This window comes from Aspergillus karnatakaensis (genome assembly GCF_047715665.1).
Source record: "Aspergillus karnatakaensis strain CBS 102800 unplaced genomic scaffold BJY04scaffold_33, whole genome shotgun sequence".
Classification (NCBI taxonomy): domain Eukaryota; kingdom Fungi; phylum Ascomycota; class Eurotiomycetes; order Eurotiales; family Aspergillaceae; genus Aspergillus; species Aspergillus karnatakaensis.
The window spans coordinates 199,744-224,884 of NW_027395745.1; the positions used below are offsets into that span (position 1 = coordinate 199,744).

At 50.7% G+C, this 25,141-nt stretch overlaps 9 protein-coding genes across 9 annotated transcripts; 6 read left to right on the forward strand and 3 right to left on the reverse strand.

Moving 5' to 3' along the window:
- Nucleotides 1-2,168: 2,168 nt before the first annotated feature.
- Nucleotides 2,169-4,082, forward strand: BJY04DRAFT_208331 (chromatin remodelling complex Rsc7/Swp82 subunit-domain-containing protein; the record flags this gene model as incomplete). The annotated part of the gene is made up of 3 exons (XM_073713975.1): nt 2,169-2,217; nt 2,321-3,449; nt 3,497-4,082. The coding sequence occupies 3 exons, from the start codon at nt 2,169-2,171 to the stop codon at nt 4,080-4,082; spliced, it is 1,764 nt and encodes a 587-aa protein (XP_073569875.1).
- Nucleotides 4,083-4,325: 243 nt separating this feature from the next.
- Nucleotides 4,326-6,187, reverse strand: BJY04DRAFT_192339 (ESCRT-III subunit protein SNF7). The gene is made up of 4 exons (XM_073711763.1): nt 5,617-6,187; nt 5,342-5,546; nt 5,083-5,291; nt 4,326-5,014 (listed from the first exon to the last, which is right to left on the reverse strand). The coding sequence occupies exons 1-4, from the start codon at nt 5,789-5,791 to the stop codon at nt 4,938-4,940; spliced, it is 666 nt and encodes a 221-aa protein (XP_073569876.1). The 5' UTR covers nt 5,792-6,187; the 3' UTR covers nt 4,326-4,937.
- Nucleotides 6,188-6,321: 134 nt separating this feature from the next.
- BJY04DRAFT_192341 (nuclear telomere cap complex subunit Ten1) lies at nt 6,322-6,941 on the forward strand. Its single transcript, XM_073711764.1, has 2 exons — nt 6,322-6,460; nt 6,523-6,941. Exons 1-2 carry the CDS (start codon nt 6,375-6,377, stop codon nt 6,863-6,865), a joined length of 429 nt encoding a protein of 142 aa, XP_073569877.1. The 5' UTR covers nt 6,322-6,374; the 3' UTR covers nt 6,866-6,941.
- A 158-nt stretch (nt 6,942-7,099) lies between these two features.
- On the reverse strand, nt 7,100-8,908 carry BJY04DRAFT_208333 (MFS transporter; the record flags this gene model as incomplete). The annotated part of the gene is made up of 4 exons (XM_073713976.1): nt 7,100-7,826; nt 7,882-8,158; nt 8,210-8,586; nt 8,640-8,908. The coding sequence occupies 4 exons, from the start codon at nt 8,906-8,908 to the stop codon at nt 7,100-7,102; spliced, it is 1,650 nt and encodes a 549-aa protein (XP_073569878.1).
- A 1,830-nt stretch (nt 8,909-10,738) lies between these two features.
- Nucleotides 10,739-12,803, forward strand: BJY04DRAFT_85780 (putative 3-beta hydroxysteroid dehydrogenase/isomerase family protein). The gene is made up of 4 exons (XM_073721199.1): nt 10,739-11,128; nt 11,181-11,428; nt 11,512-12,157; nt 12,216-12,803. Exons 1-4 carry the CDS (start codon nt 11,088-11,090, stop codon nt 12,748-12,750), a joined length of 1,470 nt encoding a protein of 489 aa, XP_073569879.1. The 5' UTR covers nt 10,739-11,087; the 3' UTR covers nt 12,751-12,803.
- A 404-nt stretch (nt 12,804-13,207) lies between these two features.
- Nucleotides 13,208-14,425, reverse strand: BJY04DRAFT_85729 (pre-mRNA-splicing factor SPF27 family protein). Its single transcript, XM_073721197.1, has 2 exons — nt 14,330-14,425; nt 13,208-14,276 (listed from the first exon to the last, which is right to left on the reverse strand). The coding sequence occupies exons 1-2, from the start codon at nt 14,364-14,366 to the stop codon at nt 13,666-13,668; spliced, it is 648 nt and encodes a 215-aa protein (XP_073569880.1). The 5' UTR covers nt 14,367-14,425; the 3' UTR covers nt 13,208-13,665.
- A 567-nt stretch (nt 14,426-14,992) lies between these two features.
- On the forward strand, nt 14,993-17,641 carry BJY04DRAFT_85931 (neutral/alkaline ceramidase). The gene is made up of 2 exons (XM_073721201.1): nt 14,993-15,439; nt 15,489-17,641. The coding sequence occupies exons 1-2, from the start codon at nt 15,240-15,242 to the stop codon at nt 17,569-17,571; spliced, it is 2,283 nt and encodes a 760-aa protein (XP_073569881.1). The 5' UTR covers nt 14,993-15,239; the 3' UTR covers nt 17,572-17,641.
- A 610-nt stretch (nt 17,642-18,251) lies between these two features.
- On the forward strand, nt 18,252-20,156 carry BJY04DRAFT_219600 (uncharacterized protein; the record flags this gene model as incomplete). Its single annotated transcript, XM_073716613.1, has 1 exon — nt 18,252-20,156. One exon carries the CDS (start codon nt 18,252-18,254, stop codon nt 20,154-20,156), a length of 1,905 nt encoding a protein of 634 aa, XP_073569882.1.
- Nucleotides 20,157-22,607: 2,451 nt separating this feature from the next.
- BJY04DRAFT_208336 (MAGE family-domain-containing protein) lies at nt 22,608-24,779 on the forward strand (the record flags this gene model as incomplete). Its single annotated transcript, XM_073713977.1, has 4 exons — nt 22,608-22,658; nt 22,709-23,173; nt 23,701-24,067; nt 24,133-24,779. 4 exons carry the CDS (start codon nt 22,608-22,610, stop codon nt 24,777-24,779), a joined length of 1,530 nt encoding a protein of 509 aa, XP_073569883.1.
- Nucleotides 24,780-25,141: the final 362 nt, after the last annotated feature.

Genomic DNA, 25,141 nt, shown 5'->3' on the forward strand with positions numbered 1-25,141 from the left:
GCAAATGAAGATGGAGCCATCCATGGATACAATGAGGTCGACCCTGACTCCACGAGCACTGCGCACTGCGAGCTGCGAGTAGTGTCTCGAGGAGAGACAGCCGGAGAAATCATTATCTCGCCTTCATAGGTCAGAAGACGTCCTTTGCTCCGGAGAGTATATCAGAAGAGTCACAACCAAGACAAGAGGGCAGTCCGGTGATGACCGTGACGGCCATCAGAAGCGAGCTGCGGCGGCGAGTGCTGCAAGAATGTGACGAACCAGTGATTCGTGATCTCCGATCAGTCTTAACCCTGTCTGGACGGACCATCAAGCCTATTTTACCTTAATATTCGGGCTTCTTTGCTGAAGAACAAACAACACAATAATAATGCGTTTATTGACAGCTCTGTGTCAAGGTACTCCGTACCCGTGGAATTCCCATTTCAAGCCTCCAGGTACCTCTCATCGGCGACGCCGGATCCGACCCTGTGCCTCAAATATTGGTCAAGATGATATACGCTTGACTTTGTCTTATCTGGCATCTTGCTCCTCACGCTAATCGCCGATAGATGCATAGCCTTCGGAGCACTCTGTTGCTTTTCCGCCACCTCCTCTTCTTGTCTGTAAAGAAAGGCGGGGTATGGTCCACCGCGACGATGTTGCCATCGCAGGACGCCGGCCATACATTCCTCCTATCGGCCTCATGAACAGAGTTGTCTTACTGACTTTCCTGCCTAAATTTCAATGCAATCTGGTCGGAGTGCCTTGTCCAACTCGACGCGGCTATTTCTGTTCAGAGACGCCCGCCCTCTGCGCTGTTGACACAGGGCAACTGAGCCTCGAACACTACTACCAACTTCCCGGCCGATGCTGAATGGCTGGAACTCCTACAAACCTGTCCAAGACAAAACCCAACTCGGGATTATCCTAGAATAATGATGTGCAGACCAGCCTTACCGCCCTTTCGAGGCATGAAGTACCTCCCTTGACCTGGAAGCCTCTATAAGTATTGGACCTGCATATGCCCGAGTCAACATTCTCTTCTTCCCTGCTCCTCCAGCCCTCCTCCCCTTTGGCGTATTTTACCCCCGCGCAGACTTCCTGCATTGGTGTCACAACGTATAGATCCGGACTGTCTTGGCCCGTTAGTTATCGGCCAAGTCTCTGACACTCTATGGCTTGGTTGCACCAGTTACTAGTCAGTGATCATTATTCGTTCAAAATAACAGGGGATGGGTATGCACTTGCATCATGGGGCTTGCTTAGGAACCATTGTTTATGATAATCAAGGTTACGGCTTATCCCTACAAGAACGGAAGATTGATCCTTCAATCACGATTGCTGGTGATTGCACTGAGGACCGTGCACTTGAAGCTATCTGTACATCTACATCAGATACGTCATCTGCAGGCTGAATCGCGGTGAGAAGAACATCATGTTCGCCCGACATGTGGCATGCTGCGGCCAGCCTGTTGCTGTTCCCGCCGCGCGAGTAGGTAGAACTCTAGATAGAAAGTTCCAGGGAATGTCGGCGAGAATTCCAAATTTGAAGCAGAAGACGGCACGTTACTATGACCACTTGCATAACAATGATGCTGAGTAGAGCTCATCCCTTCAAGAACAGACCAGGAGGAGGGGTTCATCTTCGAAGCTTGACATGTGAAGGGCGTCTTAGGGTACCTAGGGATGCTAATACGTCACCGGTCCTGTAGGTAGGTAGTAGGTAAGTGCCTGCCCAGATGCGCGCTCGGTAGCAGTTAGATATCTTAAACAACTCGGGAAGTGTCCGCACCTGCTCGAGGAACTGCCCTATTTGACATAGTAAGTTATGTAGGAATCTGGGTAAGCCGTTCCCTCCCGAAGTATACCAGCCATCTCGTCCGATTCCGTTGCTCATGTCAATGAGATTGACGATCGGAAGGAATGACATCATAGAAAATGGCACGGAGTACCTACCTAGGTACGGAATACCACTAACGGACAGCTTCAATAGTAGGGCTTAGGGCTATCTGTGGATAGGCACGTGGATCTCATCACGTGAGAGTAATGGGAGCAACTATTGTCCGCTCCGAGCTCCGGCGCCGAAGGAACAGCGCAAGGGCATAGACTGTTTCTTACTGGCTTGTCGGCGGTGTTATTATTCTGATCCTCAAAGTTCACTTGGAGCTCAACCCCAGATCGTCACAATGCCCAGGAAGCTGCGAGCGGCCGCACAGGCTGCTGCGCAATCAATGAGTGAGTAGGCCCATTCCCAATTCCTTCTTTATGCCCCCGACTTTCCCGTTCGTCCTGCTTTCGATACGAACAGTAGTGGACGCGCTTATTAACTCTGGTATAGAAAATATCCCCCCTCCGCTCAATGATGGTTCGGATGAAGAAATGATAGAAGCTCCCCCGTCGCGGGAATCGTCTCCACCCGTTATCCCAGACGATATAGACGAAGAGGAAGAGGAGGGAGATGGCGACAATGGCGAAGAAGACGTGGAGTCTTCCCCAAAGCAGGAGGATGTCGATACACCAGCGCAGCCTCAGACAGCTCCAGAGGAAGACGCTGCAACCCCCGCACAGGATTCAAACCCACCCTCACGACCAGATACTCCAACTCATATAGGAGCCGGCCGACCATCAGCAATTCCGCGGAAACGGCGCATTGGTCGACCGCCCAAGAACCGCCCACCCGAGTGGGATGCGCCGGGGGACGGCTCAGCACCGCAAATCCATGTGAGCACACCTGTTAAGAGGCGACGTGGTCGGCCTGCTGCGAGTGGAGGGCGGTGGGGTCGCGGCCGAGGACCGTCTCATATCACGCAGGTACCAATCGACAAGGAAGGAAATATGATGGATGTTATTGATGATGAGGTGGCGCTACCGGACGACCCTGAGGGTGAAACAAAGGTTGATAAAAATGGTATTCTCAAAGGCGATCGCGAATATAGGGTTCGAACGTTTACCATACTCAATCGCGGTGAGCGGCATTACATGTTGTCCACGGAACCAGCAAGATGTATCGGGTTCAGAGACTCGTATCTGTTCTTCCAAAAGCATAAAATGCTCTACAAAATCATCATCGACGACGATGCGAAGCGCGATCTGATCGAAAGAGATATAATTCCTCATTCCTACAAAGGTCGTGCTATTGGTGTGGTCACTGCTCGGTCGGTGTTCCGAGAGTTCGGGGCCAAGATTATCGTTGGCGGTAAGAAGGTTCTTGACGACTATCACGCCCAAGCCGCCCGCGAGCGTGGCGATGTTGAAGGTGAAGTTGCCGTTCCCGAGGATAAGCTACCCCCACCAGGGGAGCCATATAACAGGAACCAATATGTAGCATGGCACGGAGCTAGTAGTGTCTATCACACTGCTACGCCTGCTGTTCCTATACCCGGCACGGGTAAGGTGGTGGATTCCAAGAAGCGCAAGGTCACAGTCACTGGAGACAACTGGATGCTAGAACACGCCCGAGAAGCTGCGTAAATAAATCTACCCTTTTCAAAGAGCACGGCTAACATCTGATCAGTAACTTCAACGCTGTACTGTCACATACACGCCAGCAAAACCTCGGAGGTGTCTACGATATCCACACAAACCTCATACAATATCCTAAGATAATGCAACCCTCCCACGCCCGCTGGGAGCGACTACCGCCTCCTGACCCACGAAGCGCAAACAAACTCACGAAAGAGATGTCTACACTTACCTTATCAAACGGCACGATTGAAGAAAACGCTCAATTAGCGACAGAAATCGACGAAACCAAATCAGACGAAGAGAACCCCACTATCTTCTCCGCCATCCCAGCCGCCTTATCCCGCCGCTTTGCCATCCTCGACGTCCAAACCGAGAGCGCACCCTACTCCAACATGGGTATCCCCGGCCCCGACGGCGACGTCCATGATCTTGGCGCGAACGGCCTCATCAGCGTCGCCAACCCCAAGCATCCAGAATTCGTGAGCCCTGAAATACTCGAAGAGTTACCCGCCGAGTGTAAAGAGGCTCTCATCGAAGCCGCTTCACACGAGTGGGAGTGGAAATCAAGATGGTGCAGTGAGGTGGATAATGGCGCGAGGACTGTTCCTCTTAAGAGTTATGCATGGTTTCCGTGATTTTTCCCTTTTGAACCTACGAGATTTTCTTCATGACTAGGGTCTGCTTATTTTATATGTTTGGTCGTCGGTACGGGTGCTGGTGGGAAATCGGAGTCTTTCTTATTCTCATTTATCAATTATAATCTATTCGATTTTTCTCTGGCCTGGGTCTAGTTCATGACGTTGGTATGAGCTTCATAATTTAGCCCAACCGCTCGTCTACCATATCTTACTACTTATTCTTTCGAGACCGATGACAGTCGTGCAACCGGCTATCACTTGATTTTTGTCAAAGTTTACGTATACTTAGCACGATGATTTTCCAACAAACATATTAAAATGGAGATAATGTACTGGACATGGAATTTATCATACTAAAAGACCAGTAAACAAGCGAAAAGCAAGCGAGCGCTGTATTAACATGCAGTAACAGAATGGGCTGAAATCAGTATAGAACACCCGTTTAGACCGTTTAAAAGGTAGGCAGTGAAATCCGGAAAACTTGAGATGATAGAGGGGAGGCGCGGATGGGCACTACTGCTGTACCAAGTCAGGTGATGGTAGTCATCGAAGTAGCATCTAGAGTCCTTGATATGGTGCTGGACAGCCTTGTCAATATCCAGACCAGTCAAGTCCAATATGCCGAGTGAGTGTGTGTGAAATGGAGCTCATTCGGGGAGATTATAGCGTAGCGGTAGCGGTATTGATGGTGGTGTGGTATCATGATTACACGATGAGAAAAGGCTTCGAGAAAAGAACACTGCTTGGCTAATATTGTAGCAAGTATACGTACGCGAGTGTGGTCTCGTTCCACGTTTCATCATGCGCGTGAAAAGTCGAAGATTTATTAGAGAGTTGATACGATCATGATCATCACATGGCCATCTCTGCGCGGAGTTTCTCCAACTCGGCTTCCTCGTCCGATTCTTCTGCTTGTTTGGATTTGGCAGCTGCGATAGAGATGAGCATGTTGGTCATTATGACACGCTTGCGTGTAGTTGACCGGGAGAGAACTTACGCTCTGCGTTCACGGGCGCAGGCAGCCGGTTGAGTTGATCTGCAACTGGCACTGTGCCTGTGTGGAGCATGCGCTCGTCCATAGCTTCCTGCTCCAAACCCTCGAGTTCTTCCTCCAATTCGTCCTCGTCCGGTTGTTCGCCCAGCGGGTTGTTTGAAATTGCCGTCGCGATCTCGTCGCTGAGTTGTTGCTGTTCTCGGAGTTTGTCCCTGTGTCTGTTAACTCCTGTCCTTGTGCCGCTAACAAGCAAAGGACATACATTGTCTCGTCGACCTTGTCGATGGTCATATTGCCGTGAATCTTCTCCATGGCCGCGCCAGCCGCCTTCATAGCGGTGAGTGTCTCATGATTAATGTTCGCCGCTTCAATGGCGTATATCTGCTGCTCCAATTGTGCGACCTGACTCTGCGTCTGCTCGAGGTTTTTCTCGTGGACCTTTTTTCGTCGGAGGGCGGCCTTGGCGGCTGCGGAAGTCAGCATAGAAACCGTAGCTGGGTAGGCTCGTAGACTAGGTATTGAACCGCATGTACATACCATTCTTATTTGTTGTCACATTCTTCTTCGCGATGGCTTCCTGCTCGTTCATTTGGTTCTCCAGATGTTTCTCGCGCTTCTGTAGCATATCGAGCTGCTCTCGGAGCAACAGGATGGCGTTCTTCGGCGCATCCTTGCGCTTCTGAGCGGCGGCGCCCCCGAACCAGCCCCACATGGCTATATGTATGCTCGGTTTTGAGAGATCTGAGTATGTGGTGTGTCGGAGGCGGAGGAGTAGGGCGACAGTGACTGCCTAGTAGTCGAGTGCTGCCCGGTCTGGTCGCGCGTAGCAAGGTCACCGGAAAAAAGGGACAGAAAGAGCAAGGAGATACGCTAGACGACGTAGTGCTGCTTTATCTCGCGGCGCCCGAAGACTGTTTAGAAGCGGGTGGAAGATGGTGGGGACGAGGCAGAGATAGCGAGGGAGGAGACCGGGAGACCGAGAGGCCGAAGCGGGAGCGAAGCGGTGGGTGGTAGGCAGGAAAGGAGGTGAAACCTAAGGTAGACGAGGACCAAAGGTAAGAATAGAGCAAAGAGCAGAAGAATCGAGCGGCAGTGGTTGGAGGTGGAGATGGAAGAGCTGGAGGCCTGTTTTCCCCTCCGTGCTTCCTTATGACATACGCCACCAGGCCTATCGGAGGGTCTGCATCACGTGCTCACGAGATTACCGGTACCTCTTCCGCCATCACCTGCACTTAACTTAGTTGGTTGAACTGTCCAACTGTCAATCACCAGGGCTACTATGCACGCTTTACAGAATGAACGGCCCTCTCCCGTCCTCAAGGGTCTTTCTTTCCGATGTTCCCTCCCTCCCCATTGACTCCAAAGTTCGTTTTATGGGCTGGTGCGTAGAACACTACCATATCTACTCCAAATGGCTGCCTGATTCTCCGACAAAATCAATAGTATCACAAAATATGATATCCTCACAGGCACCTTAATTCTTGAGCATAACTACCCTCGCGTGAAAAAGTCAAGGCAGGAGCCTTGGTCCATTGTTGTTGATATCAATGCTGTCCTTGAGTCGGTGACATGGGAGGAGCTGTGCGTCGGTGCCTGGATCAATGTCGTCGGCTACGTGCGAAGGGTTTCCGCTGCTGCCTGGGCTCACAAGGCTCTGTCTGCGCCAGACGCAGTGCAGGTCGACGCTGTGGTAATCTTTCCAGCTGGAGGTGTTGATCTGAGCGAGTACGAGCGGATCCTATGCAATTCCCAGGAGGTGGAGAGGATGAGGCGCTCTGTCGGATAAACCCACCCCAATTACACGTATCTCTTCGGAGTTTGGGGAGTCTGGTCCATATTTCTTGTATATATATTAATATCTATTAGGTACTATAACTATTTCAGTGCCCGAAAGCTATAACAAGCCGAAATCCCCATGGTATCGAACTCCGAAATGTGCAAAAATGACTTTTGAGAACCTTCCACATCACCATCTGCATTCGCCGTCTTTGGAACACACCATCAAAACAAATTGATAGCATCAAACTTCAATCTTCTCCTTCGCCTCCGCAGCAGTAGCCGCTTCCAACCGCTGCTCCAGGCGCTTCCTCTTCCTTTCCAGCCTTCTCTTTTCCTCTTGCATCCGGCTGATCAGAGCAGACTTCCTCCGAATCTTATATCCATACTTGTAGAAGACAAACGGGATTGGGATGATAGCCACCTCAAGCAAACCAAGCAATGTTCCAGCCCAATTCGGCCCAAGTCCATCATACAGATATGTTCCCACAAGAGGCAAGACACCGCCTAGCACACTGCGAATAACGGAGTTACCAGCCAAGGCCGAGGCAGCGTACACGCCGTAGCTGTCCGTAAGGTAGTTTGAAGAGTAGATGAAGACACCGGAATTTCCACAGCCAAACAAAACTCCCGCCAGAATTGGTACGATCCAGGGTATAGTTGCTGGCGCACATGTCCATGCAAACCACAGCTCTCCAGTCGGAATGAGAACTGCAGAAATGCAGACAATCGAAACCATCGCCTCAGGGAATACCTTCCCGGTCTCGGGGTCAATTTTATGCGCCTGGATCATTCGACGAATGGCCGGCTCGCAGGCAATAATGATGAGACAGCCGACTCCTATGCCACAGAAGGCCAAGCCGGAGAGACCCAGAGACCAGCCACGAATATCACGGAAGACAATAGGGTAAGCTGTGAAGCATAGGTATAGGATACCATACACAATAGCGATGTAAAGATTCCAGAAAATACTGAAAATAGTTAGCAAATCTCATATCATCTATCGAGGGCGCAGCCTTAACTGACCAGATCGGCTCCATAACAGCCATAACAAAAGGTCGGCTCAGATTCACCTTCAACATCTCCCAGAGGCTAACTTTCGAGTCGTATCGACACCACCAGCGCTCGTCGTCTGTCTCCTTGCGCATGCTAGCGGCCTTCTTTTGTAGAACAACTGGCCCGTAAGTCTCCTTCATGATGCAGGCGAAACCGAAGGCAACGCCAGATAGAATTAGGGCAATCCAGTTCATCCACCTCCAGCCGAGATATTCCGTGACAAACCCGCCAATGATAGGCCCGAGGACTAGATTCTAAGTTAGTATGAATAATGAAAAGTACAGTGATAATAATATACCAGGGCCATTGAGGGGTCCAATCGACCAGACAGAGATTGCAAGCGCTCTTTGCTCGTCTGTTACCAAGTCCGCAACCATTCCTGGTGCAGTAGAGATCATGACACTGCCAAAGAAGGCTCCCACGAATCTCACAATGATCAATGCCTCGATGGATTTGGCCAAGGCACATGGGATGATGAGCAGCGTGAAGATAGCCAAGCAGGTGACGGATACTGGCTTTCGACCATAGACCTCAGATAGCGGGGCAAAGAACATGGATCCAATTGCCAGGCCAATCAGGTAGAAGGTGAGTCCTAGAGTGACAATGGTGTTGGGAGAGTCAAACTCTTCGGCCATGACAGAGATTGCAGAGGTATAAGACGTTGAATGTAAAACACTTAGGTCTAATGTTAGTCTTTGATAGTGTCAAGAAGTATCTCAACTACTTACATAACAAGGGTATTATAGGAGAGCATGGCGATTGCCATTGCCTTGTACTTGCTAGACCAGTCCTTCGGGTTGAGTCCGTCGCCGTCCTCAAAGTCAATCTCGTAGTTTGGGTCTGTAGTGCCATTGGTCGCGATAGAAGTAACATTTCTCATTAGAGAGGGCTCTGACATCTGTGATCGAATAGTGCTGAGTCGGTTGAGGGTTTCAATGCGGTCAAGTGACTCGTCATCCGAGGAGGTTGTTGATTCTGAGAGAGAGTGGGCGTCCATATCAGCGGAGCCCTCAGTATGCTGAGCCCATTTCGATGTGCCTGGTGGTTGATCTGGAGACGCCGCCATCGCTGCTTATGGGGAGGTAGCTACCGGTACAGTTCCCCGGATGACTGACTGGCTAACAACTCTGAGCTAGATGTTCCCAAGCTATGAGATATCCAAGTGTATGCTCTAGGGAAAGAAAGAAGGCTGGGTCCTGGATGAGAAACGAATGCTCAAGATTTGGATTGTACGCCCACACTGTGCGTTGCGTAAGACTAAAAAAACAGACAGTGTTGAGTCAACAAGATAGGAGAGAATGGCCCCTTCGTCGTATAAATTCGCGCAGAGAATTGCTTAATCTTAAAAAGGTGAACTAAGTCAAAGATCGAATAGTTTCGGGTGCCCAAAGCTTGTCATCGGGCAAGAACAATGAGAAAAATTGAGGAATCATTTTGCTTGGGGATGTTTTGCATTATAATTTACCAGGCAGTGAGCATCATGCCCTTAGTGGCTTGAAAATCTTTAGTGATGGTTGAACTACGTCCTGGACCGGTGGGGCATCAGAGCAAAGGACAGGACTAGCGGCGTCGGGGACTTGGAGAGAGACTGAAATTTCACCGGATGTGGCAAGGCGTATCAGTCATAAGGCGTATATCACTCCAGTTCGAGTCTCCCAGGAAGATGGGTGTTGATCCTCGCTGGAACTAAGCACTCAATTTGGCATTCGTATTGCTTGCTCTTCGTCATCTGAACAAGCACACACTGAATAGCCTCAACTAATCTTCGAGCCAGGCCTTGGGAACCCCGCTGAAACAGGAGGCTTGGAAAAAACAAGCCTGGGCCATCCATTTGCTGGTTGATTGTTTTAGTCGAACACGATGCTGTCCACATCCTGCTCCTCTGATTCGGACAGAACGCCGAATGCAGTTCTGAGCAATGAGCATTCAAGCAGAATCGATGTATCAAGGATCATCGCCCATGGGCCACCTGGATCCAGACTTTCTGTGAGCTGAGTCTTCGTCCGCGCCAACACGATTCTGAAGGTCCACTCTGATAATTCTGGTACGGTGGCACCCTGGCAAACCGAGTTGCCGACTCCACGGGGAATTTCCGATGTGGTTCCGAGGGGCTTCTTATCTAGATTCTCGATGCGGGATACTCAAATAAACTGGTTGAGCGCTTTGTGCTTTCACAATCAATTAAAACCTGCCTGGAGTTCTAGATTCCGGCTTCAACAAGAGCGGGACGAAGCGTCGCAGGAAATATTCGTATACAACCCCTGAAATGAGCCATGAGGATGTACAAGAGGGGTTCGTCCAGTCAAAAAACCGAACCAATCGACCGCCCCGTCGCCCGTGCCGGTTACCCGAACAATAAGAATGCCGAGAAATCCACTCGCTTTGATAGAGGTCTGATGATGTTGGCTGCTGCTGCTTCACGGGATGTCCAGCCGAAGAAACGAGGCTTTGCTTGGGTAGCCATGCCGGAAATTTGAATACTGACCGACAATCACGACCGACACGAGGCCTGCACCAGGGCCACCCTGGAAGGAACCTTCAACCCGCAAGCTTAAGGAATCAAGAGTGAGTCAAGAGGCCAGAACGCATGCGGTTTGTTCTAAGATTCTATCGGCTAGAAGGCCGGTGCCAAGCCAACCAATCACGTGGTGCCCTTGCATCTTTATAGATCTGTTGCAGCATCCATTTAGATGATCCATAAGCTACCAATAGCTCCAATATTCAAGTATTCAGGTATTGCAGCTTTGTAGTTCTGCACATGATGCCTATCCAAGGACGTTTGCGAGCTACGGCATGGGCAACCTGAGAGCAATTTGTTCGGAGCAATCAAGCACAGTACTTACAGCAAGATCACGTGCTCGTTTCAAGCAGAAGTTCGACTCCGCATTTCGAAACTCACAATCCGGGGATTGTGGTAAGGCTCACTTTCTATCCCTCTGGTGAAAACTGCTATCGGCCATTGAGAGACGCCGGACGGTGCCCAAGCAGTGACACGCGCGAGGCTAGCCTAAGCGAAGTTGCTCAACGGCCGCCCGCTTCTCTAACCGAAGCGACTAAATGATTTCCATGGCTTCGGCTCCGCTTCCAATTAGACGATCACTCATCATGGCACGATCTTCGATCCCATCACGCCTTTATACGGCTGCTCGTTCCTTTCTCCTGATGAACTTCCGTCAATGAGACTGGGTTGCGCGCGGCCAGGGAATCGACAAAGACTGTAAGCATAACACTTTCTGCCACAGTATATGAGACTAAATGAACACTGGCAGCTTACGGAGTATTCCCACCATGATTCCTACGATATTGCTCTGTATCGCAGTCTTCGGGATTCTCTACATCTATCATGTGAATTACGCGATGAGCGGCGTTCCAGAAGATGCACGCAAATTATCCCCGCATCGTTGGACGACTGATGAGGTCAAGGCTGCATATAAAAAAGCTGCTTATAATCCGGTCGATATTACGGAAAGCTTACCTCCGACGCAGCATCGACGGTATATCGTTGTTGGAGGGTCTGGTGCGTTTTGATCTAGAGCTTGGGCGCTTCCACGTGGACATGCTCCTCATTAGCGTGAACAACTCAAGCTTACCAGATCTCAGGTCTTGTTGGTAACTGGATAATTTCACATCTTATGGCCCGTGGGGAGGACCCGACAGCTATTCGAGCCCTGGACCTCCAGTCACCCCGGCACGAACTTCTCGAAGCAGGTGTGACTTTCGTCAAAACAAACATTGTCGACCAGGCAGCTGTGGAGAACGCGTTCTCTCAACATTGGGCTGGCTCTGTTGCAAACCTACCTTTGACTGTGTTCCATACTGCGGCCTTGATACGCCCAGCCGACCGCCACAGGACTTTCCTGCCTCTTTCTTCTAGAGTCAATGTGGATGGGACAGTCAACGTGCTGAGCGCTGCTAAAAAGGCCGGAGCAAGCTGTTTTGTCTCTACATCTTCAGGCTCTGTGTGCCTTCGCCGACCTTCGTTCTGGATCGCCCCTTGGGCTAGATCGCCGAGCCACTTTGTGCAAATACTGAGTGACTCCACTGAGCTGCCTAAGGAGCATGGCCATTTCTTCGGCACATATGCAATCTCGAAGATAGAGGCGGAGAGCATCGTGCGCGCTGCAGATGACGCTAAGGCAAACTTCCGTACGGGTTGTATCCGACCTGCGAATGGAATCTACGGCGTTGGCAGCGCAACAAGCGCAACTTTAATTGGACTATACCTAAGAATAGGCGGTGCTCCAACGTAAGCATTCACTCCTCTCAGCCTTTGCGATCGTCGCCTCCTTAACAATAACAAATAGCTGGCTCTTCAACGTTATCCAGAACTTCGTCAACGCCGAAAACGTATCAATAGCCCACCTCCTTTATGAGCAGCGGCTTGTTGAACACACAAGCAATCCTGGAAAACGCCCCGACATCGGCGGTCAAGCCTTCATAATTACAGACCCCAACCCCGCAATCTCCTTCGGCGACATATACCTAGCCCTAACCACGCTCGCTACAACGCCAATCCGCTTCCCTTACGTCCCGCCAATTTCCATGCTCATTATCTCCCACTTCGTCGAGTGGTACGTGCTCCTGCGCCACTTTTATTTGCCCTGGCTTCCGAAAGTCACTGGTGATTTTGCGAGGCTGCAACCAGCTGTGTTTGCAATCTCGAACCCGCATCTTATTGTGGACGACTCGCGCGCGCGGAAATCTCCTGAGGAGGGTGGTCTGGGGTATGATCCACCACTGACTTCATTGGATGGGGTGTGTAAGGAGCTATTTCACTGGAATCAGCTTGCGGCCGAGAGGGGCGCGGCCGCCATCATGGGGAAGGGTCAACCATTCTGAAGAGATAAACTTCGTTTCGCGCCGAACATATTTTATACTAGGACGGTCATGATAAATTCTTCAAGAACATGTTCTTTCAGCAGTATCATCAAGGCATCAGGATACTTAGGCATTGCCAGCCGCATCCGAATTGAACAGCATGGCTGTCAACAAGCTAGCTACGATCGAAACGAGGGGCACAGCTGGACTTGATGTAAGAAAGGCGGACGTATGTAGATGCAGAGCGGTCTTCATACGTCTGCTCAAGGTTGGGCGCCCGGGTGTCTCGATGCTTCTAATGCAGCTAGGCTTGGGAGACCGCAGTGGTCTTAAAGGGCTGAGGGAGGCCAGATAGTTCTCTTCACTGCTACGGCACATAATGGACTCTAAGTCATATTATAAGCTTGAGAATGGAATCTAGCATTGTATAGATTGCCTGAGGAAGGTATAGCGACCGGCAATAATTGATAAACTGGACTGTAGGACTTTCACGGTAAAGGCTGGTTGATGAGAGCCGTCGAGCAAGGTCAGGAAAACAGTCGTCAGCAGTCCTTTCGAGACACTTGAATCCTGAGTGGGCAGATGTGCCCTGAATACCACGCCACTCATTAACCTGTACCCTGAAAGCCTATAAGGGGTTCACATAGCTCGAGTTGCAATAGCGAGCGCAGAAAAACCGGCGTCGCGATGAAGATTCAGGATCTCAGTGCTGTCCGTGCTTTTCGCGCCCAAGGCGGTCTTAGAGGCTGGGGTTTCCCCTCTTCGGTGAGGAGAAGAGTTTAGAGTAATCATTCCGGTAAAGGGTTCCAATTATCATCCTTAACGCAGTTCGAGCCAGTCAGAGGCACACAAAGACTTGCAGCCGTACTTCATTAGATACCGTGGGGAGCCAACCTATTTGTTCTCCAGAACACAATGTCTGTCGACACATGGCCACTATCGGGCCTGCTGCTGCGCATGTTGGCGTCTCTGTTCTAGAATCTTCATCCTGATATCCTCAGCAGCAAGCTCCACATCAAGAATAGCACCCACGCCACGGCGCCACGACTCCTCCAACCCCGTGAGTTCTCCCTGATTTGACTCCTGTGCAATCTTCCGCTGTTTGTTGACACTCTCCGCCGCCTCCTTCGTCTCCGCCAATTCTTTCTCAAGCGCCCTCAGAGTATCCTCGAGCTGTGAATTTCCGATCAACCAGGCATTCTTGCCGCTCTCTTCTAGTAAGGTAAGGTTCTCATGTCTTGAAGACAGGTGAGAACTAGCTGTGTAGGCCTTTCGCAATGTTTCGCGCCATTCATCGAGGTTTGGTGGTGAGTCGGCGGACCGAGTCGGCGGTTCGGGGGCTTCGTAGCGTGAGAGGTCGATTCCTCCGGTTAATGGCTGACCGGCTGCTTTGCGATCTAGTTCTTGTTGAATGAAAGGTGAGAATTTGCATTCGGGGGATTCGGGGATTGACGGGTGGATTGAAGTCTGGTAATCTGAGGGAAGTTCTGTCGCGATTAATTTCTCTGCTCTGGCGCGGGCCTGAGCAGACGGCGCGGCGTCAATATCTGTATCGCGTTAGAATGCGGTTGGGGTGCGAGAGCTCGGTGAGAGGCTTTACATGGGAGAGAGTCGTGTGATTCGTTAATGAGAGGCATTGTGACTGTTGGAGCTCAGCTAGTTGAAAGATAATGCTTAAAGAGCTTCTAGCCCCAGCTCTTAGGTAGACTCTGGGTAAGGGATTTGTTGGTCACGTGATACAGCCATCCATCCTTTGCGGGGAGAAATGCACACTAGCCCTTTCGAGCATGATGACGATGGCTGCAGGAGATCTGGAGTTCGATACCTAGAGATAAAGATGTCGAGACCCTTGCTTGCCCAACCTCCGGGCGATTCTCCTTTCTCTTCTACATCTGTTAGCATATCTCCGAACTTGAAGAAGCTTCTGTGTGCAAGCTGAGCCATCATTCCACAGGGTACGCGCATGTGCCCCCCCTGCGGCCCTCAACTTCTTGTCCCTCACCCTTCCGAATCCCATTGGCTCTGGCACTAACCACTACGCAGTCACACCTCGCAAGCTGAGGCCCTGTCCGGTACGAACCTTTTACGGATCAGCACATGCTCAGGTTCATCGCAGTTACATTGATCGCTTCTCCGCACGAGCTCAGGAACCAGCAGATGACCATCCTTCCCTGACGTATCCTGCTGTTTACGACGCGGGGCTTGACGTTGTATCCAATCATATCGAATTTGCGGGTGTGGTAGATGCCAGGGCACAGACAGTCTACTAGACATCGATGCTACCTTCAGGAGTATAACTGCCAATAGAACTTCTTCATCATCCTCCTTCACTCGAAGCAAAGTCTGGAAATATCCGGAGGCGCCGCGTCCAGGAACGTGCTAACTTTGTTCCTCGGTCGTGTTGGGCCCAGGAGATTCTCCTCACCAAGATCTCCCAGGAGATAAATAGTGCTGACTGTCCTTGACGAAGCTTCGTCCTAATGCCATAGTCGGCCAGAAATTTGCACATCATGGCAAACAGCAGGCTCTACTTTACCCTTGTTGGTACGTTTGTTGGAGCTGTTGCATTACTGCAATTGATCTCAGTCCTCCACGGCTCTAGCGAATCTCCGGTATTTAAAGTGCAGGCCAAATGGGACGATCGCTCCTCAAACTACGTGGCGGATGATAGTATATTCCTTTTAGGAGCGGGCAAGGCAGATATCACTGGGTAAAATATATCTATGCCTGCAATGATTACGGCTGCTAATGACTGCCAGCCCTGTGGTAGAAGTGGGTTTTGGTGGATATGCTGATCTCGATCAAATTGGAACGGGTCTCCGGCAAAGAATCTACTCGCGAGCCTTCGTCGTTGGCAACCCGAATAACCTGGATGAAACATGGATATACATCATATTAGATACTCTAACTGGCGACACGGGCATAAGACATGGTGTCTTAGAAGGACTCGGCAACCTGGGCGGAGAGTATGCAAGGTACTCAGACCGGAACATTGCTCTTACTGGAACCCACAGTCATTCGGGTCCAGGTGCTTGGTACAACTATCTTCTCCCTCAGATCCCGAACAAGGGCTTCAGCAAGCAGAGCTATAATGCGATTGTCGATGGCGTACTGCTGTCGATCCAGAGAGCTCACGAGAGCCTTGCACCTGGACGCATTACCTTCGGCACAATAGACGTCGAAAACGCGAATATCAACCGAAGCCCATATGCATACGACGCTAATCCCGAGGAAGAGAAATCTAGATACTCTTCCAATGTGGACAAAACATTGAACCTTCTGAGGTTTGACCGAGAAAGCGACAACAAGACGTCAGCTGTCTTGACTTTCTTTCCCGTGCATGGGACATCCCTTTACGGTAATAACACGCTCGTTACCGGTGATAACAAAGGCATTGCTGCCTGGCTTTTCGAAAGAAGTGTGAAAGATGATGAGCAATTCACGGATGGCTTTGTTGCTGGCTTTTCTCAGTCCAGTGTCGGTGATACTTCGCCCAATACTCTCGGGGCTTGGTGTGAGGATGGTTCCGGCGAAGAATGCAACTATACCGACAGTACATGTGGAGGGAAAGCTGAGAGCTGCCATGGGCGAGGGCCGTTTTTCCAAGAGAACGATCAAGGCGCAAAGTCCGCATTTGAGATTGGACGGCTCCAATACAGCGCTGCACGCGAACTTCACAGTCAACTAGACTCAGACGCAGTTCAGATTCGGAGGAGCTCCCAGGTCGGCTCTTTCCACCTGTTCCACAATATGGAGGGATTTACCTTCCAATCACCCTGGGATTCAAGCACTACCTTACGCACATGCGCTGCAGGGTTAGGCTTTAGCTTTGCTGCGGGGACGACAGACTGGCCCGGGTATTTCGATTTCACACAGAATGATACCACGCCTGCTGAAAAGAACCCACTCTGGTACATTGTGAGAGCTTTCCTTCACGCGCCCACCCCGGAGCAAAAGCGATGTCAGGAGCCGAAAGATGTCCTGCTTGATGTAGGAGAGATTGACTTGCCGTATGCGTGGTCCCCCAATATAATCGATGTCCAACTCCTCCGCGTTGGGCAGCTGTTTTTCATAGTATCGACAAGTGAAGTCACTACCATGGCTGGTAGACGGTGGAAAGAAGCGATTGCGAATGCTGCCGAAGAGGTACTCTCAGTTTCTGATCCTCTCGTGGTTCTAGGCTCTCCGGCGAACAGCTATTCGCATTATGTCACTACTGCAGAGGAGTACGCAGTCCAGCGCTACGAGGGAGCTTCGACCCTTTATGGCCCAAACACACTTGCAGCCTTCATCAACCTAACCCTCACTAATCTGCCTTATCTCTCTGACTCCGCTCACGAAGAGGGGCAATACCCGCCACCGAACGGAGTTGAGCCACCAATCAATACTGACAAGTCTTTGAGTTTCATACCTTCAGTTGTCTACGATGGCCGCCCGCTTGGCAGGACATATGGCGCTGTGATCAAATCCGCAGGGAATGCTCAGTACGCGCCGGGGGATGTGGTGACGGCAACATTTGTCGGTGCCAATCCACGAAACAATTTACGGTTGGAAAAGACATTTGCAGCGGTTGAACGACAAACTGATACTGGAAACTGGGAAACGGTGCGGACTGATAGCGACTACAATCTGGTTTACCGATGGAAGCGAACGAGCACCATCCTTGGGCATAGTGAGGCCACGCTCGAGTGGGAGATAGAGAATGACTTTTACAGTATTGGAAGCTCGCGCCCTCCAGTGAGCGGAACCTATAGGTTTCATTATTATGGGGATGCTAAGGCGATAAATGGGCAGATTGAGGCGTTCGAGGGTGTTGACACGCCCTTTACTGTCTCAGTCTGAAGGAACATGTGACATTCTTCATGATAATTGCTGGGTTGTTTAGCCTCAATTAATTCTCCATAATATCCAAGACGCGCATCCATTGTTCTATTTCTGCAAAGGGTGGCGTTTCAGAGTTGGCGCCGCAAAGCTCTCCCCGCCAATGAGTTGCCTCTCCTTGTTGTACCTCCCGATCGACTTCTTGACGCGCGCCAGTGCAATGTATACTCACAGCCAACCATTTGGCTTTATTTCAAGGGTAGTTGCAGGTGCAGAGAGAGCTTGGGCAAGCAGGATGTTAATTTTGGAGAAAATGCTCAAATTCCCTAGGCGCCATAGATAAAGAGTCCCCAGGTTCCGACACAGTAGAGAAACACTGTGTTTTTATTGTGTTTCTTCTTGTTCCTCTCTTTCTTTCTTCTTTTCTTTACTCTACTATCTGACACTCTTTTACTCATCTTTACAAGTCATGATGCGGTTCGCTATTATATTCTGAAGGATTCCCTGCATGACTAGAGATGGTCCCTTCTCTCTCTTTTGTCTGTATACATTCGTTTTCTATTACTTTTGCAATGCTTTTTCTTTTATTTCTTTTGCTATCTGTCTGCTCGGCTGGCCCGATCTTTTTTTTCTCCCCTACCAGCACTCTCATCGAGGTACATGGCGCTTCCACCACTTCGTTGGCTCCTCCGTTGCGCCTCATGGCCAGGGACGATGACCAACTAACAATCATCACATATAATCCGTCTCCAGAAGAGATGGCTACAATGAATTCCAACCCAGAGACTTCGAGCTCTTCAGAACCTACTTCCGACGTGCCAGAGCCCACTCCCATGGCTACTTCCGAGGGACAGACACCATCGCCTTCTCCAGAGCAGACGCCAGAACATAATCCGGAATCTACTCCTGATGAGACAACTCCCAGTTCTGTTCCCACGCCTAGTGAGGAGGAGGAGGAGCCTGCAATAACCAGCAATACGACTACTCTTGAGGCGCAGACGACCCCATCCCCTACTCCCGAAGATACTTCAACGACGGCTGGTGTGGTGGAGGAAATAACCGTTTCTGAGTCGGAGACACCGACTAGTCACAGTACCACAACGCCCACCCCTTCGAAACCCGAAACCACTCCGTCGCCTTCTCCCGAAGAGACAAGTGAAAGTACGCCGTCGGCGGCTGGGATTGTTGAAGATATCACGGCTACGGAGTCGGAGACCATGGGTAGTGACACCACAACACATCTGGAGACTACGTCTACACCTGCAGGGGCGTCCAGTGAGACTAAGACCGAGACCGTAGATGAAGCCTCATCTAACACACCTACCCCGACGTCTACCCCAAGCCCGGATCCATCCTCGGATACAACTACAACCACGTCCGCTAGCTCAAGCCCTAGTCCAGAGGCAACAGAGACCACAATCTCAGATTCGTCTGCAATAACTTCTCGACCTGTCATCCCCACCGATACCAGCTCAACAACCGAGAGCGGTACCACGCCAACGCCGACGCCTAGCCAGGCCCATACGAGTAGCACCGAGACGACAGACACCGAGCAACCCAGTACAAATACTGATCTGGGATCTCTTCTAGATTCCCCCGATTTGGAGACGCAGACAGCCAGTACACCTACCGAGACTATACCCACTACGTCTTCCAGTACATCTACATCTGTCAACGACAATACTAGTAGTACTAGCACCGCCCTCATCAGTAGCAATACTGCTCCGCTGCCAGTGACATCCCCAGTTATAATTGCAGTCTCAACAGGCACTGACCCGGCGCATCCTACAAGTTTCACAATTTCTCCCCCGGGTTGGCCTGCTGGCGGAACTAGTTCTAGCGTGGTTGCGCCGGCTTCTCCATCGTTACCATCAGTTTCCAGTACCCCCGCCTCCACAGGGTCATACTCTACAACGGCAACTTCGGACTTGGAGGAACCTTCTTTTACAACGACTGTGACCGAGATCCTGACCACTGTGCAAACGACAACCGGCTCACATGCAGAAGATGAATCATCGCCAGCACCAACAGAAACACCCGTCTCTACCTCCGAGCCTCCTCTCGCCGGAACGGACAACTCCGTGACAACAATCACAGAAATCAGCACAATTGTCTCAACAACCACAACTTCCGATTTACCTCCGACTACATCTACTCCGGAGGAAGAAACAAGCACGGTCACGGTAGTCTCGACAGTAATTCTCACATCCACATCCACTATACAACCGGAACCCACGCCAACCCCGCAGCAAGAAGCGGCGCCGGAGCCAGAACCCGAGCCAGAGTCTGAGAGCTCCCGGGAAACGGTCACTATTGAGTCTACGGCAACACAGACGGTCCAGCAAGTCGCCACCACGGTAATAACCGCAACCGTCACAGCTAGTAAAGCTGCAGCCAATGTTCCCAGCCCTAGTCCGAGGCCTGGCCCTAACAACAACAGCATAGCTTCTGCAGATGATGACGAAGACGAGGGTGATGGTGATGGCGATCAGTTGCAAGTCAATCCCATTACGCCTTACACGGTTTACATCACGAAGACGGTGTCGGAGACGGAGACGACTACTCAACCTGCGAGCACAGTTACGGTTACGGTGTCGGCATCTTGATTCCTGGTCTTCTTTACTTTTTGTTTTGCTCCTGTTCTAGGTTGTTAGTTCAAGTTGCATGTATAGCCTGCATAGCGATATTGTATTGTAGATTTATCGCCCGACCCAATTTACTCCCACCTTCAGAGCTCCGAGTACTTGAAGTTAGACATGCTCTAATTGCTTCTAAATATGAAACAATGAATGCACATGCATGGAGTGTACGTACGCTGTAGGGAGAGCGATTAGAAGAAGGTGGAGAGGTCAGTGGTTTGAATTTATTTCAGAGGCACCTTTAAGATCGTCACTCGATGGGGGGGGGCCTTATCGGTAGACCTTTACGCTTCTTGCATGTATGCAGACCCAGTTCGCCGTCAGTGATCTTTAAGAACTGTTTGATAGAAGGTTTTCGGAGGACTTCGTCATGCATGTCGTGATATACAGTATCGAATATACCATGTCCAGTCCTTCTTTGGTAGGGCCAAATCGATTTAAAGAGTATTTTTATGCCAGTGGTAACTATTATGTTCATAAGCCGAGTTATCCGCGGGGGTCCGAGAGCCCTAGTTTCTATATTAGGATGCGATATCCTAGATATGAGACTTCGACAGCTGTTAGCGACAGGGTTGAGAGGGAGGGGAGAGGGGGGTCTAGAACACTGAACAGGCCTCGTACTTCCGGTCAAGCGGTGCATCCCCGCTCATCGGAGATCTCCTCTCCGTCCGCAGTCGCGCTGGTCTGTTTTTGCCCCTGTCTATAAATCTTAATAGGCTGCTGTAAGATCTGTAGGATGAGATAAGAGGTGCGTCAAAGCGCTGGGTAGGAGATGTATACCTTCACGTGCGGATATAGATCTGTGCTTCGGTCAGGAATGGATCCCTGTGGATCAGCAAACGGTGATGTGCGGGATCTACGCTGTCAACGCTCTGGAGAAGACGTTGGATGCGTGTTCCCGGCTAAGTATCCATTCGCTGCGCAGGACCCAGTGAGGTCCACGGGCGTCGACGGGTGCAGTTGCTCGGAGAGTTATCATCTCCACCTCATTGCATATGACAGTCGTACAAGATCAACAGGTCTCGATTGACTTTTGGATGTCTCGGGTTCATCTAAAAGCTCGCAGAATCTTGCAAGACATAGTCAAGGTGGCTTCTGTAAGAATGAGCTTGAGCAATTATTGCTAATGGGTGTAGTATGCCGCAAGCGCAGGCGATGGCGAGACATTCCGTCACCATGCACGGACGGAGACAAAAGTACACTGCGAGTCATAGGGAAACTGCTTTCTACTCCCGATCGCCGAAAGGCGTACATCGAGACGACACAGATAGCGATATTGTTGGCTCGCAGTGAACGTTTAAGTCTACAGGGATAATATTCCTAGGCGAGAAATGGCGAAGGCGTGCAGGGAGTGGCGTATTCAATTTCATCGTGAAGACGGGAAGACGGGAAGAGGGGCCCAGGCGCTGTACGGGATACTCCGTCCTGTAGGGAGTCTCGGGGAAGGAATATACTTACTGTAACTAACTCGAGAGGCCGACTTCAGCTCCGAAAGCAAAGCAACAAAGAAGCAAGGCAACAGCAGTAAGTAATGGAATCTGGACTAGTTAGATCGGGTATCCCGAGGGAACCGAGACCGGAATGAAGGAAAGAGGGACCCGCATCACATGCAAATGCTGTTGACTATCAGCATCATCACCTCCCAAGTCAATTGGAAACTCAATCTCACCACAAGGTTTGCCAGCCTGTTGTTTCTCCTTTGCCACCTTGATAACCTCGACTGCCGAAACTCTCATTGCATATGACACTGAACTGGAAAGGAATACTACGCTCAGCCCCCCTGCCATCGCATCGTTATTCCATTCAAACAGCCCCCCGGTCGGTTTAGATGCAGGATACCCGCCCGAGGGGCTACTTGGATGTACAGTTACTGGGGAACTTCCCTGTTTCGCCTAGAGCGATAAGGTGATGATATGGCCAGAGGGAACGTGCTTGCAGTCTGCAACAATTACTGGGTCCCGCTTTCACATGCCAGCCCAGCTGCAGCTTCAAAGCCCAAAGGGAAAAAAAAAAAGCATACGATGATAGGACCCTGTCCTATTTTCCTATGCTCGTAAGATTCCAGCTCTTAAGCTCCATGATCAGTTAAAATCCACGAAAGCCCTCCTTTTTTGACTTTCCTGCCTGTCTGCCCACCCTGTGGTTCATCTACCTACCTACCTATCTACCTATCTGCCTCCCCTCCGCATCCGTTCCCTGCTCCTACACCCCCGGCCTTCTTAGGTAGCATCTTTCCTTCCTTTTCATCACTCGCCAGACTTCCTAGAGGTGAAACAACTCCTCTCATTGTTGTGTCATTACTACCCTTCTACCTATCATTTCAACGTCTACTCCGCGCTTCCATACAGGCCATTGCTTATCAGTTAAGGCTGTACTGACGTTGATAAGAGTTCTATGCCTCACTTTGAAAACGGCACAATGGGCGAAAACACAGTCAACGGCGACCGCGCCCAATCTCAGTTCTTAGAGGTTTGTTTGGCGATCTACTTGCTTGGGCTATACTAACGCACATTGTGTAGCATCTCACCTCCTACCCGGTCGTCTCCGACTCAATCACCGTCTACAAGACCAATAAGTACGGCGCCAAGTCATTGGAGTTTGCCGACAAAGGTTACGGCATCGCGAAACCCTACCTCCCATACCTGTCAAAGCCCTATGGATATGTCGCACCATACGTTGCCCGTGCCGACTCTCTCGGTGACCAGGGATTGCACAGAGTAGACTCAACCTTTCCCTTCATCAAGGAGGATACCAGCACACTCAAGAGTACCATATATGACACCGCTTACTACCCACTGCGGCTCGCGGGAGATGTGAAGAACCATCTCTTCAGCACCTACGGCGACGAGTACAAAAAGTGTGGAGGAGACGGCATCGTCGCTAGCGGAAAGGCCATTATCACCACCAGCCTTGTTCTTTCTCAGGAGTCATTGGCTTTTATCAGCTCGCTGCTCCAGCAGAAGAAGGCACAGGTTAAAGATCTCGTGAACGAACAGACCCAAAACTAGCTTCTTCTCTTCTATTCTATAATTGGCTTGGGCTTGTTGTTCTTAGACTATAGCGCTTTGCTCTTTGTTATACGTTCATTGTCTCTTCTCTTACGGTACCATTACATATACTCAGTACATTCCCCTCGCTCATTCTAACTTTCTTTGTTTGCACTTGGTGGGGAATCCGGAGCTTTGCAGGCGCATCTCCCTGTTCATAAGTAGCAGACATCCAGTGTAGTTTATCTATGATCGTTACATTGTACGCTCTGCTAGAAAACAGAAAATAGCTGGCTTCTTGTAGGGCTTATCTACATGTCATGTTCCTTGGGCCAAAGCATGTGATTACCCGATGTGGATAGATTCGCTGGACCCACTTGGCATCTTATCGCGTCGCGTCTCCAGGCAATTTTCCAGCACACCTTGAACACCAGTAACGACCTATTACAACATGCCTCTCATTCGCAAAAGACGCGCGGTACGTCGTACGTTCAGGTGAAGACTTTCTGATCTAACAAGACCAGGCCCCTGCCGACTCCGACGACGAAGCCAGCGCGTCCCCAGCCACAACACAACCCCAACCCCAACGCCGCGCCCGCCGCGAAGCAACCCCGGAGGAAAGCGAAAATGAGAGCGGTGACGGAGCGACCCTCCGCACCCCCAGTAGCACAGATGTCATGGTGAAGAAGTTGGTTCGGCTAGCGCTCTCGAGCGAATACTCGCGCCAGCCGATTCGGCGAGCCGATATCAGTAACAAGGTGCTCGGGGAGACCGGGTCGCGGCAGTTTAAGAAGGTATTTGATGAGGCGCAGAAGGTGCTTGAGGAGGTCTTCGGTATGCAGCTGGTGGAGTTGCCGGGAAAGGAGAGGGTTACGATTCAACAGAGGAGGGGTAAGCTTTTCCTTCCGTGAGATTATGCGAGAGGAAAGATCAGACTAATGGAGTTGCTTCGCCAGCTGCGCAAAAACTCGATCGACCGTCGTCAACAAACAAGTCGTGGATCCTTACGAGTACACTCCCCTCCAAGTACCGAAAACAGGATATCATTCGCCCAACCCGAGGACCGATGGAAGGCGCATACACCGGCCTCTACACATTCATTATCGCCTTGATCTTACTAAACGGCGGAACCATTCAAGAGCAAAAGCTCGACCGCTATCTCACCCGCGTCAACGCTGAAACATTCACCCCCATCGACCGCACAGATCGATTCCTACAACGGCTCTGCCGAGAAGGCTATCTGATCCGGAATCGAGAGATGGACGGCGGAGACGAGATTATCGAGTATATGGTTGGGCCACGCGGGAAAATCGAAGTCGGGGCTAGAGGTGTGGCTGGTCTTGTGCGGGAGGTATATGGGCGGCAGGCTATGGTTGAGGGTGATGACATCACTGCAGCGGAGAGAGAGAAGATGGAGGAGTTTGAGTTCCGGCTTTCGAGGAGTCTGGGATTTACGACGAAGAAGAACAACAATCATGAAGATGCGACGAATGCGCGGCAGGAGGACGATGATGAGGAAGCTGGCGAGGGGCCATCACGGCGACGGCGGCGGCGTGGTGAGGAGACGGAGTCTTCTTCTTCATCCGAGGAGAGTGACGAGTGATTATGCGACGTTTTTATCTATTCTAGCTAAGTTCTTCTTGAGATACCTGGGGAGTTGTTTACATGGAATCAATTTTATACCACTGTGTCTATGGTTGTTCGGCTTTCCTATGGGCTCTTAGGACATAGCTTGTTCTTTGCCTACGGATATGACTTCGCACATCACTTATTGACCCGACAAAGAATTATTCGATCGCGAGACCAATCTCGCAAGAAGAGCTGCGTGCAGCAGGAACGTGGCGAAGGTGTCAGGCTGGCAGATAACTCGAAACCCGATTCTGGAGATGAATTAGGGCTCGGAAACCCGCTGCCAGCGGGATTGGCATTTCTAAGCCACGGGTTTCGTCGGGGTTGGACCGGGAT

What these genes read in the sequence shown, in the direction of transcription:
- BJY04DRAFT_192339 (XM_073711763.1), bottom strand. Translation starts at nt 5,791, where the DNA reads ATGTGGGGCTGGTTCGGGGGCGCCGCCGCTCAGAAGCGCAAGGATGCG. An exon ending in TGTGACAACAAATAAGAATG is followed by an intron (nt 5,547 to 5,616) that starts GTATGTACATGC and finishes TGACTTCCGCAG; the next exon opens with CCGCCAAGGCCGCCCTCCGA. An exon ending in TGCGCCCGTGAACGCAGAGC is followed by an intron (nt 5,015 to 5,082) that starts GTAAGTTCTCTC and finishes TCTCTATCGCAG; the next exon opens with CTGCCAAATCCAAACAAGCA.
- BJY04DRAFT_192341 (XM_073711764.1), top strand. Translation starts at nt 6,375, where the DNA reads ATGAACGGCCCTCTCCCGTCCTCAAGGGTCTTTCTTTCCGATGTTCCC. An exon ending in AAAGTTCGTTTTATGGGCTG is followed by an intron (nt 6,461 to 6,522) that starts GTGCGTAGAACA and finishes CAAAATCAATAG; the next exon opens with TATCACAAAATATGATATCC.
- BJY04DRAFT_85780 (XM_073721199.1), top strand. Translation starts at nt 11,088, where the DNA reads ATGAGACTGGGTTGCGCGCGGCCAGGGAATCGACAAAGACT. An exon ending in CCAGGGAATCGACAAAGACT is followed by an intron (nt 11,129 to 11,180) that starts GTAAGCATAACA and finishes GAACACTGGCAG; the next exon opens with CTTACGGAGTATTCCCACCA. An exon ending in AGAATAGGCGGTGCTCCAAC is followed by an intron (nt 12,158 to 12,215) that starts GTAAGCATTCAC and finishes AATAACAAATAG; the next exon opens with CTGGCTCTTCAACGTTATCC.
- BJY04DRAFT_85729 (XM_073721197.1), bottom strand. Translation starts at nt 14,366, where the DNA reads ATGCCTCTCATTAACGAATCACACGACTCTCTCCCAT. An exon ending in ATCACACGACTCTCTCCCAT is followed by an intron (nt 14,277 to 14,329) that starts GTAAAGCCTCTC and finishes AACGCGATACAG; the next exon opens with ATATTGACGCCGCGCCGTCT.
- BJY04DRAFT_85931 (XM_073721201.1), top strand. Translation starts at nt 15,240, where the DNA reads ATGGCAAACAGCAGGCTCTACTTTACCCTTGTTGGTACGTTTGTTGGA. An exon ending in GGCAAGGCAGATATCACTGG is followed by an intron (nt 15,440 to 15,488) that starts GTAAAATATATC and finishes AATGACTGCCAG; the next exon opens with CCCTGTGGTAGAAGTGGGTT.